At 39.9% G+C, this 12,990-nt stretch overlaps 1 protein-coding gene across 1 annotated transcript in view; it reads right to left on the bottom strand.

Moving 5' to 3' along the window:
• mdga2a (MAM domain containing glycosylphosphatidylinositol anchor 2a) overlaps nt 1-12,990 on the bottom strand; it is a 207,559-nt gene that overhangs the window by 9,317 nt on the left and 185,252 nt on the right. Inside the window, exons 13-14 of the mRNA XM_036593740.1 lie at nt 3,191-3,211; nt 2,723-2,878 (exon numbers count right to left, since the gene is read on the bottom strand). Of these exons, the coding sequence (XP_036449633.1) occupies nt 2,723-2,878; nt 3,191-3,211 (177 nt within the window). The remainder of the gene's footprint in view (nt 1-2,722; nt 2,879-3,190; nt 3,212-12,990) is intronic.

Raw genomic sequence — 12,990 nt, 5'->3', positions numbered from 1 at the left:
AAGTGGAGCTGATAAAATGGAAAATGAGTAAAAAACATTTATTTTTTAATATAGTTTTTATTATAACACTTTATAAACATGATAATGAGTTCAATGTTCTTCAGGGGCCTTCCCACTCACTGGATTTGAATCCAATAGAACACCTTTAGGATGAGGTGCGATGGGAAATGTGCAACATGAAAGTGCGCCTGAAAAAGGAATTGCATGATGCAGTCATGTCAAAATAGACCAGAATCTCAAAAGAAAGTTTTCAACATCTTGTGGAATACATGCCACAAAGAATTTAGGCTATTTTCAGGAAAAAGGGAAGCCCTACCTGGTATAAGTATAGTGATCCTAATAAAGAGTTAGGTGAGTGTTTATATCAATTCAAGAGTGGTGCATGTGTCACTTGCCCATGTAGTCAGACTGCAGACTGAATCTGTCACTTTGGACAGGACAGCCCTCCCTTTTGTCTCTGCCTTTTCTGGGCTCATGTTTTCATTTCATTTGTGGATATTGCTAAATATTCTCTATTTACCTGGCACATATGAACAACATAGTGAAACTGTATGTAGTGTACTGCTAGCTTGCCTACAGCATGAATTTAAACAGTATTGGACTTATCAGTAAATGACAGGATGACAGTGAAGTAACTATGCAGCTCAGATGGGAAAACAAGTTAATGAGCCAGTCACATTGATCCTACAAGTAATTACAGATATCAGTCTACCCAGAACATCATTAGATCATGACACCATTTTGCATCCAGTGTACACAAACGGGTAGAGAACTACATACAAAAACTGCAGCAGGATTTGTGAAATTCTCTTTATTCTTCATTGTAGTTTTACAATAAAACTTTAAAGCAGTTAAAAAAGCTTGGCTTTTTTAGCTTTCAGGCACCTGCAATGGATTTCTTACTATTTTAATTGATATTTTCTTCAGTTTATTAATACACTATACATTTCTTAGGTTTAGTTTGCTTCTAAATGTGTAGAGCTACAACAACAGAACTCATAGTTCATCTATAACATTATTGTTATATACCATCACCAAAATGGTTAAAAAAATTTCTTCAATTATCTTACACTAGCAGTTTCTTACATTTTTTTTTATTTAAAAAAAATACATTACAGCTACCTCCTTCAGGCACTAATCAACCAGTCAGTCAGTGATGAATTCTGACCTCTCATTTTTTCCATGTCATCTTGGCTCCTATATGAAAGCCAAAGGCAATCCAAACGCAAGAGTGAAACACGTCTTGTTGGTCTAGCACTAGACACATCCTTGTAGCCCAATGATAAAGAGAGAGAGAAATGATCACATCCATCTCAAGAGTACAGCGCTGTGGCTAGACTCTACTCTTGAAATCCAGAAGAGACCGTACTCCTCAAGGCATCTGAAGTCAAAAGAAGCTCATATAAAAGTTTCATAGTTTCACAGTTACGGCATGCTGCAGAGCTTCATTTCGCCCACATAATGCGCCAACAACTCTCCTATTCCCTCAAATCTGAACTTTGAAGATCAATCTTTGAGTTTATTTAATGTTTCAGCAGAACTTCAATGCCAAGGCAAGTAGCAGCCATTATCCACAGTTGTAGTCTACAAATCTTACCCTTTACTGCTCTCATGCCAAACAATATCTGAAATAATAATCAATTGCAGAACTAAAATTACTCCACAGTATGTTACTGTTGATTAACTCTACAATCTACTTAATAGATTCAAAGAGGCTCATATTTTTCTTTTAAAATTGGGTGACAGGCTGCAGCTGACTTAAATTGCTATTGAGTCAGAAGGCTTGACCTTCGCTGATAACATGCATTCAAACGTATTTATATTGAACTTGGCAAACGTGTTGTAGTTCTGGCTTTGTGCTGTGGCTGCTGTACGAATAACCAGAGATTGCACAGATTGAATAGACTGTTCTGGCAAAGGAATTGTACTGACTTGTCAGTTTGGCCCTTTGATATTGTATAAGACTGTCCACACTTCTATCTTTCCAACAATGCCATTTTGGTTTATTGATAAACACAACTGGGTGAAGTGTTTGCCTTCAAGAGCAGCTAATAGAAATTGTGGAGCCCCAATCACAACTCCTAAGAACTAGTCAACTGGACCTTAGCCCCAGTTGTTGTCAGCTTGTGGAACAGGCAGTACGTGAGTGCTTGCTGAAGGCTGTTAGAATTTTACTTCAGATAGATTCATTTCTCTTTAATCTAGGATGTAGCGACTGGTTCAATAGCAAACTATCTATTGCACCATTTCCATCACCAGATATCTAAAGTTAAATTAAAGTGTCTTTAAGTTTGCATAGCAGTTAGCAGTCCACAGGAATCAGCAAAATCAATTTCAGATAAAAACAAAGTGATTGTATTAGTTGCAAACAATAATATTCTATGCATATTAATCTTGTTTGCCAACTGTTGAAGAAAGAATTGCAGAAATAAAATCAACTTCACCAATCACAGAATGTGGCTTTCTTTTCACATTTTGGTAATATGATCTTAGTTCTGAACGACCCATAACAATAAAGTATCATATCTTTGAGATATTATATTTTTGCTAGCAACTGCTGCTCATTAGATGAAACTCATTAAATACGGTTCATGTGAATGGCAAATTCATCACTCAAAATGGTGAACTTGCCAAGAGGCGATGAGTTTGCATATATGATGAATATCTTCAGGAGCAAAACATTTAAAAGACATATTTATGCCTAGGTCTCAGCACTCAGTACCTTGCTTTGAACCACTGTGGTCACTGCTGGGTCCAGTGTTAGGTGTGTACTTGGTGTCCCTGGTGGCAGCACTATGTCTTGTCCAGTCGAATTCTTCTGTCTTGTCTTGGGTGAACATACATATGGCTTCTTCTTCAAAGCTGCAATGGAATTTACCTATGGAGATGAAATTATTTTATTATTACTATTATGTAATAATTGTCATCTTTTTTGTTCAGTTGCAGGACAAATATTTTACACTTAATCAAATTATCACTTACACATGCAAACAATATTACTTGTAGTATATACATGCTAGACTCATAACTGGCAAAGCTGGCCATAACACTGGAACAGTTACTCACCACCTACATTGTTTGACAGCACTTGTTTTTCTTAATAATGTTTCAAGTTTTAATAGAAAAAAATATGTTTAGTGTATATCCAAACTACGTTATGGCCACTATGATGGATTTAAAAGATACTCACTCCAATGGGGGTTTACGGGAGCTGTAAATCAGAAGAGAAAAAGATGTTAGAAAACATGAAATTGTAGCTGTGGGTGGGCTACAGTCAATAGCTCATTATTACGCTACATAAAAGATAGTGGGGAAACAATCGGGACCATGTTGTTTGTCCCCAGAGTGTAATTTGAGAAAGAGAAATATTTGAGCATCATTACCTTTTATCACACAGCCAAAGAGAGAGGGAGAACAGGGGGAGTGTGGGGAGCTGATGGAGGACAGGAGGAGTGTATATGTGTGTGTGTAGGGAGGGGGAAGAGGATACAGAGCATTTGACTGCATGAGCCAGACAGAGAAGAGGGGTGGGGGAGTAGATCAAGGCTCGAGGGTCTGTTCAGGTGAAGCAAGCAGATTTGTAGATGAACTAAGCAGACCTGTAAATGATCTGTAGCTCTTATAATTAACTCAAAAGCAGCATATCTGGGCACAGTAGAAAGCTGCACAATTCTCTGTAAACTCTCTCAAGGCTGAGAAAATGTTTTTTTCCAGGTGCTATGGAGAGTCCTGTGCATGCTTCAATAAAAAATACCACGACACAAGATTTTACACAACATTCTTCCTCTAGCTTAGCACATGGCACAGCTGGGGCTCTAATCTGAATCCCCCTTATGGGAGCATGTCTTAAATGGTGAGTAGTGCTCTGTGCACTGGTATGAACTTTCAACAGTTTTCTGTCTGGAGAAGGGCAAGGAGTCGCATGCTGTGATCAGACGGTCATGAAGAGAAAATGAAGCTTGAAAACTGTTTCATGAGGGACCCAGAAAAAAATCTACAAAGGTAACAGCTTGGCATAAAACCTGTTTTGGTATGAAGTGGTGCATTGTAGAGAGACTTACTGACTGATACATTTCTTGATTTCTTTACAGTGGTGCTGATAGGAAAGTTTGCAATGTATACAACACAAAGATCCAAATCCAAATGAACAGTGAAGCTTCAACTCTGTTCTGAGTTTTTATATGCAATGTTGATCAAGTGAAAAGAGTGCGAAATCTGGCTTGTCCCTCTCTTCCCTCAATGATTTTTACAAATACATTTTAGGCTAAAACATTTTCTATCTACCTTGAGTATCATAAAACAATCAGGCAGCATGTTCATAACTATTTTATGTAATATCTGTCTGTGAGGCAACTCTTAGAGGTTTTAAATGCTTCAGGTGTCTGGTTGTGACCACCATCAATGTGAACAATTCTGACTCATTAAGTCTCTCTAAAATGGCATATTAAACACTGAATGGCTTTGTTTACATCTGGACGATGTAACTATCCAGAAATTTAAAAACAAAAGTGAAGAATTCCCCTTTAATGAATGGATGTGAACATGGATGGAAGGATGTATGGTTAGATGAATGAATGAATGAATGAATGAATGAATTAAATTAGTTTGGTAAAAGTCTGTTTCAAAAAATATGCATTAATGGACCTCTATAACATTTAACAATCTTTCATGAATACATACATCTGACAATAATAAGCAAAATCAACATGCATAAAGATACCCTCAAGACTGGGTGAGAGTTAGATAGGAGATTGATCAACTTGCAAGGCAGTTCACTCTTATGACTATTTGTGATGGGCAATCAACTACAGAACAGTGAGACCTGGAGGACATGCAAAAAGGAGAGGCATGGCATGTGAGATTGGATGTTCGTGTGCAAAAGTTAAATGTAATGGAACCTGGTAACACCGAGGCAGGTGTCTAAGGTGTCTAGGTGTACCCAGAATTTCCAGGCACATCAACAACATTATTTGTGCAGTAGAAGAGAGACACCATCATGAAGAGATTGAAGGTGTTCAAAAGATGAGAACAGCCAACATTGAGCACCAGGAGCCAGGATACCAAGAAAGAGCAAATGAAATAGCTGGCTGCAGCAGTGACAAGAGAATGGAAGATATTTGACCAAGAGGTGGATAAAATAGGACAACCATGGTGTCACGCATTCGGTCAACTCTAAGGAAGACACGGACTTCATCTCCCAGAATCCTCTGGGAGATCACATGACTGAACATCCGCACTCAGAATCCAGCTCCGGAGAGAACTCCATTGCCCAGAATTCAATGGGGTCTCATGTGACTTTGGACTTTCACCGCCGAACCTATCAGCGTTCTCAATCCCCTGAGTACTAACTATGTTCACCTGTGCATAAGATCATATGACAGATAGTTAGCATTATTTAAGCCCGGGCTTTAGTCTGAAATCTTTGCAAGGTATTGTTTCCTAGAAACCTACTGAGCGTTATTTACCCATTTGATTATACTCCGTGTTTTGACCTTTGCTTCGTTTGTTCTGTTTTTGACTTTTTGCCTCTTCCCTTGGTACTTTCGCTGTTCTGACGGATCTGTGTTTTGACTTTTGGACTATGTTTTTGACTTCGATTTGAGTTGTGCCCTTTTGCTTCCGGTTGGTTTGTTGTTAATAAACCACCTTCATTTTTTCTGTCATGGCGTCACACATGGCTGGATACATGGAGAGAAAAATTATAGAAAAACATGGAAAAAGGAGAGGAAATCAAGATCTTGTAAGAAGAGACAGAAAAAATGTCTTAGGGAGACTGATCTAAAGTGTAATTTTCAAAAGCTGAGAAGGGCCTTCCATCAAGCAAGGGTGTGAGCAGATAGACAGGAGGCAGTGGGCAAAGGAAAGGACAAATTTCAACAAAAACGCCTTTAAATATCTAGCCTCTTGGTGACAGAACAGAGGAGCTGACAGTGACATGGAAGAGTACCTCTGTGGGACTAGCAGTGATCCAAAGTGTGAGAAAGAATTAGAGTTGGCAAAGAAATGTTTTAAAATGTATTAAATTTTGACAATCTTGACAATGTTCCCTTTCAAAGATGCAGAACCCACATGGTGAGAGGTCTGTGAGTTCATTAATAAGGCCAGGGAAAACTTTGCCCTAGCGTCCAATGCTATCCCATATATTGTGAGACGTTGAGGATACAGCAGTGTAAACTGAGGAGGTGGTGTATACCTGAGAGCTGGCATACTGCTGAGTGTTGCCTTATTTGAAAGAAAAGAAGAACTCCAGAGACATAAAGCAGTTCCAAACCATCTCAATGCTTAATGTGGAGAAACCCTTTTGAAATTTTTCATTTACAGTCGCAGCAGCCCAGGCAGTGGTCGGTATGTAAAAATCAACAACGAATAACAAAACATTCACTAACATGTCACAGATTGCATATATCACAGTAACATTATCCACTTTGCATTTAACAGGGCTACAAACTAATTACTACCAACAACTAAACCACGCTTATGAAAGTGAAATTCAGTGCTAACAAAAAGCACTGCCTTAACAATAAGCAGGCAAAGATATTCACTTCATTCATGCATACAACCGTTATAAATGTTATAAATCTTGCACTCTCAGACTTAAATGCAGTATTAGTTTCACTCATGCATAAATACCCTGTAAAAGTAGGTTAACAAAATACCCAATGAGCCATTATTATATCAATATGTACTTTGCCATGAGTTTATTCAAAATGTATTGCCATACTGACATTCTGAACATAGCCCAAGCACAGGGCTGAGCTTAATGATGGGGGAAGTGTGAAGGACATATTTAATGAAGCAGAAGCTTGAATAACAACACAGGAGAAGAGTGGCTTACCTAGCAGACTAAGAGTGGTTTAGCTAACACAACACTGTGACTAATCCTGGTTTTTGACTCCTTTCCGCAGTAGAAGTGCGGGTAAGGAAATTTAACAGCTTCCTTAGAGGATGACTATCAGGTTTCTAGTCCACAGGATTGTACAATAAATTACACCTGCCAGTAATGTTGGTTGTGAATATAACAAGTTTTGAAAAGTATAACAGCTGATATATAATGCATATTTCTCTAATGAAGGTGGCATTGATCATAATGTATTATTCATACTTCTTGTACGAGTAAAGTCCTCTCCCAACAATGTATATTATGAAAAAAATAGAAAATTCTTAAAAGTGGTCTATAATCTATTTAGAATGACAACCTTTAGGGTGGGCAATATGATAATATAAATAAATATTTTGATACATCACATTATGCTTTTCTGAGCACATAGTGGATATCATCAGTATGTAACAAATGTATTCACTGTAAAGCCAGGATAATTAGCCCTGAAATTCATTGTACTGCTTTTGATAGTATTTTTGGCACTACGTTTGTGGTACTGATGGTTCTTTTATGGCTGTTTCAAATGATCAAACACACACACACACACACATACATTATCTAAGACACTTATGCTCCTGGGTTGAGGGGAGCGCTGGAGTATATCCCAGCGTTCATTGAACAGAAGGCAGGAAACACCCTGGATGGGTCACCAGTCCATCATAGGGCAGACACACAGACATAAACATTCACACACACACACTCACAGCTAGGGTCAATTTAGCATCTCCAGTTCGCCTGACTGCATGTCTATGGACTGTGGGAGGAAACCTGAGCACCTGGAGGAAACCCATACAGAGACAAGGGGAAAACATGCAAACTCCACACAGAAAGGACCCTGGTCACCCAGCCAGAGAATAAAACCAAGGCCCTTCTTGCTGTGAGGCGACAGAGCTACCCATTGTGCTGTGCGGCCCTTATCGAACTGCAGAAAAACGTACTACAACGTTTATCATGTATCATGAAAAAGTCCTGAAGTATTGCACACTGTGAGGATGAACCTGGAGTAGGAGATGCAGGAAGACCTAAGCAGGCAGCTCAGATTTCCAGATGAAACTGTCATCACAGATCTCTGACCATCATTCTCTGGTTAAAAAGTATGACGCAGGTGGTCCTTGCTGATACCATGAGGCAAATCAACAGAGGTGGCACATGAGCAGATGCTCCCGAAATTTCAGTCCCTCATCCTTTGATGCAAGCAGAAAGGACGGAGTGCCTGTAATCTGCTAGTTAAGGTTGGCTGCAAGGGTTTCTCGGGGTAACCACTCTGAAGAACTTTAGAGCTGAAGGAGCAGCTCAGAGAAAATTGGTATTCTGCTTCAGTAAGCAAGTGAAAAAGGCTTCACAGTGCATATGGGTAAAAACTACGAATGTGGGAAAATGAAGCATGTAGTAATGAGGTAGAATTGAGCTAAAACTCAACACATTTAACAAGGGATGGTTCCAGGTTGCTGGTTCTGCTTTAAAACCTTTCTGAGGTATCATGAGCTAACTGGCATGCTAACGAGGAAGAACCCCATACCTCTTTGAACAGAGAGAACCTCAAAAGAAAAGAAGAATCAGTTGTGTTAACAGGAAACAGACAAAAGGCCTTAAAGCCCTGAGGTGGTTGTGACGATCCCAATGCACTTGAAGATGCTGCAAATCATTTTAATTGTTCATTACATCTTTTCGCTTTACATGTCACAATGAAGAATCTAATTACATGTCAGAGGTTACATTCCCCATCTGCAAACCACCCAGCTGTTTCTAAGTGGAGTAAGGAGGAGAAGCCTGGCTGGGCTGAGCCAAACAGATGTTGCATATTTGGAAACATGTGCCACATTAGAACACACTCTAATTGATACGCTCCCTCTCTCACCATTTCCCCTTCATACATATAGGCCTATCTCTCACCCTCACATGTGTTCTCGCTCTCTTGCTCTCTCTCTCTCACTGCATCTGAGAGAGCAATTCTAGCCATATATACAGGAGGCAGAAGCGCTGAGCCAATATCATTAAATACACACGAACAGTACCAGCATACTGTATACGTGGCTGAAGCCCATTATAATGCGCCTACCAAGAATGCATTTCAATCACTTACTAAGACTTTGCAAGAAAAATTAATAATATTAAGCATTTTCTTCTGGGGAACATTTCTGTTACAACACATAATAATATTATATACAATAAACAAACAAGGACAGGACTGTAAGTTTGGGCCCTCTACTATACACTGAATTTTGAGTACTATATGGTGTGTTATTAGATAGCAGGGTATTGAGTGAGATACAATGTGAACAGTTTTGGGGGTCTACCAGGTCTTGCATGGGTTTAGGGGTCTCATTCATTCCTTTTCTTTTATCATTTGTTTTTAAAGCTTCCCCATCTTTATGTAAGTGGATAACTGTATATAATCTCCTCAGAAATATCTCTTTATATTATTGTTTTAGATGATGAGTTTCTTGTGTGAATGCTTTTTAAAAAGGTACATAATTTCACTGAAAAATGAATAACTTGTATTTTGACTGTAAGTTAAATTAGCTTCTGCACAGTACTATATGGAGTAGTTAATCAAAAAGTGACTTTATTTGGCTAGTAAAGTTTCTGTTTGGGACTTTTGTTGGTAGTCATGGTGTCTGGAAATGATTCAGTATGTCAGACAAATAGTTAAAATTCCAGTCATTTATTTGTTGCTGCTCAAATCCGTTACATTGTATTATGACTCAAAGACTAGTCCAAACGTTACCTAACACATATTTGCAGATTGCCCAAAAACTGTTCGCTAACACAGAAAGTATAGTTTTTGATAAAACTTTGGCTGTAAATATCATACACTGAACAGGAGTTTTATATGGCTTGGTGCTCAGACTGGCAGAATATATTGAACCTGAACTTCCATCTCTGTTCATTGGTGACAATTCCTCCTCCATATGCAGAACAGCAGGGCAACAACAACAGGGCAAGGATTTTAATCACTTAACATTTTTTTACTTAAATTGAATGAATACTTTTACCAGATAATTTACCGGTATTTACCATCTAATGGAAACCCCAAATACTAGCTAAGTGATAAAGCTGCATCTATGCAGTCTAACAAGCTACAGCTTATTTTAGCCAGTCGTATCTGCTGGAGTAAGCTGGGGTTTGCAGTTGGGATGCTGAAAACAATGCAATGATGTGCAAATCATTTAAACCCTGTATTTAATTAAAATAGTACAAAGACAACATATCAAATGTTGAACCTGAGAACATGTTTAGAAAAAGTTGGGAAAGGGCCAAAAAAAGACTGTAAAGCTGTGTAATGCTAAAAACACCTGGTAGAACACCTCACAACTAATAAGGTTAATTGTCAACAGGTCAGTAACATGATTGGGAATAAAAAGAGCATTCCAGAGAGGCTGAGTGTTTCAGAAGTAAAGATGGGGCGGGGTTCACCACTCTGTGAAAGACTGCGCAGGCAAATGTGCAACAATTCAAGAATAACGTTTCTCAACTTAAATTAGCAAAGAACTTGGGGATTTCATCATCTGTGGTCCATAATATCATTATACGATTCAGAGATTCTGGAAAAATCTCTGTATGCAAGCGACAAGGCCGAAAACCAATACTGGCTGGCCATGATCTTCAGGCCCTCAGGTAGCACTGCATTAAAATCAGACACAATTCTGTGCAAATCACCGCAGGGGCTCAGATCTGAACACTTCCGAAAACCATTGTCTGTGAACGCAGTTTGTTGCTGCATCCACAAACGCAAGTTAAAACTCTACCAAGTGAAGAAGAAACCATGTATGAACAGGATCCAGAAATGGCACCGTCTTCTCTGGGCCCGGGCTCATTTAAGATGGTCTGACGTGAAATGGAAAAGTGTTAAATCAAATGAAATTATGTTTATTGTCTATCAACATGTACACAGGTGTGCAGGTGAGTGACAATGTTAGATGCACAGTCCCTTTCACAAAATATAAACACATTAATATACACTAGCATTGTACCATTTTTCTAAGTATACAGTTGTCATAGCAAGTTATGAAATAATAAACTATAACATATACAGATGTACACATAGATTAAAATATTATTATATGAATATTATTATTTATTTCCCAGATTAAGCAAGATATGGATAGAAAAACTATTTGTTGAAGTACAGATGTGCTAAATTTGAAATTTCAATAAAGTGCAAAGTGAGTCTGTATTGGGGTGTGAATGTGATGTGATGAACTGTCCATGGAGATCATCATCATCATGATTCAGATGAGAGATGTAGTGCCAGGCCCATTTATCAATACCCTGGTACTACTGGCAATTTAACAGCCTGGGGGCAGAAGCTGTCTCAGAACAGGCTCCTGCTGCTCGGCAGCTGTGAGAACAGGCAGTGGTTTTGGTGGGTGGAGTCCTTTAAAATCCTCTTGGACTTCCGGAGGCAGTTGCTGGTGCATAAATACAAGTGGTTTGGCAGCTGAACCTCAGTGATGTACTGGGCTGTCTGCACCACCCTCATGTCAAACCTCTTCAGCCTCCTGAGGTAGAAGAGGTGCTGTTGTGTCGTGTGGTGTTTTCGGTCCATGTAAGTTCCTCTGTGATGTGAACACCAAGTAAATTGCAGCTGGTGACCCTCTCTACTGTGGCTCCATTGACGGTGATTGGGGCGTGCACTTTCTCCTGCTTCCTAAAGTCCACTATCAGCTCCTTGGTCTTGTTGACATTAAGAGAGAGGTTGTTCTCCTGGCACCAGTGTGTCAGGATATCTCATTGTTGTTGGAGATCAGGCCCACAGCCGTTGTGTCATCGGCAAATTTTACAGGGAGTACAAGAGAGGGCTGAGCACACAACCTCGAGGGGCTCCGCTGTTAAGAGGGGTCAGTGAGGGAAAGGTGATGCTGCCCATCCTTACCACCTGGCATTTCCCCGTCAGGAAGTTCAGGATCCAGCTGCACAAAGAACTGCTGAGACCCAGATCCCGAAACTTAATGTCGAGCCTTGAGGGGACGATAGTATTGAATGCTGAGCTAAAATCCACAAACAGCATTCTCACATATGTATTTTTTTTGTCCAAATGGGAGAGGGTAGTGTATAGAGTCAGAGCTATTGCATCATCAGTGAATCTGTTCTGTCGGTAGACAAAGTGCAGTGGGTCTAAGGTGACAGGTAGTGAGGAACACATGAAGTCTCTAACCAGCTTCTCAAAGCACTTGCTTATGATAGTGGTCAGAGCAACCAGGTGCCAGTCATTTAAGGTGATAACACTGGCTGACTTTGCAACTGGGATGACAGAGGCCAGTTTGAAGCGAGCTGGCACTGAGAGAGATAGAGAGGTTGAAGAACACTCCTGCCAGCTGGTGTTTCACATGATTTAAGGACGCGTCCAGGAATGCCGTCAGGTCCGGCCACCTTGCGGGTGTTAACGCACACGAAGGTTCTTGCCGGTAGTGGGGGACTCTTTCAGGGTGCGCACCACTGGTATTTTCCACTGAGCGAGTTTTCCACTTAAATTATGTTATTGTGTTTAACCCCTGCCACAGGTTTCTCACGCTGGTGGTGTTGAACTGTGATTCCACCTTACCTCTGTACTCTGCTCTTATGGTCTTGCTGGAGGTGGGTGGGAGCAAGCTGGAGGAGTGATCTGATCTGCCAAACGGAGGTCGGGGGAGGGCTTTGTAAACATCATGGAAGGGAGTGTAGCAGTGATCCAATATATGTAATTTTGGTGTGCTGCATGAGATGTGTTGTAAGTACTTTGGAGCAACTTCCCTAAAGTTTACTTTATTTGGAATTTCCGGTGATAACCAGGTCTCAGTGAGGCAAATTACACAGCACTACTTTGTTTCTTGCTGGAAAGAGATCTGTGTCTGAGGTCGCTGATTTTGTTGTTCAAGGATTATACTTTAGCCAGTAGTATGCTGGGGAGAGGTGGGAGGTTAGCACCCCGACCTCTCCTGCCCCTCTTATGGTGTCTGTGATGTTTTCTCGACCAGGCAGCACAAATAAATGAGGCCTCTTCTGTGTTCCCAAACAGTGTATCTGTGTTGAGAAAGTCTGGTTTTCGGTGAGTGATCATCGATCAGATTTCCAGAAGTGTTTGTCCATCATAAACAAAGGTGCTGCCAACTTTTAGTGCAAAAAGAATT

Source organism: Colossoma macropomum, unplaced genomic scaffold, assembly GCF_904425465.1.
Source record: "Colossoma macropomum unplaced genomic scaffold, Colossoma_macropomum, whole genome shotgun sequence".
NCBI lineage: Eukaryota > Metazoa > Chordata > Actinopteri > Characiformes > Serrasalmidae > Colossoma > Colossoma macropomum.
The sequence above is the reverse complement of the archived record's forward strand: the minus strand, read 5'-3'. Positions and strand labels throughout refer to the sequence as shown.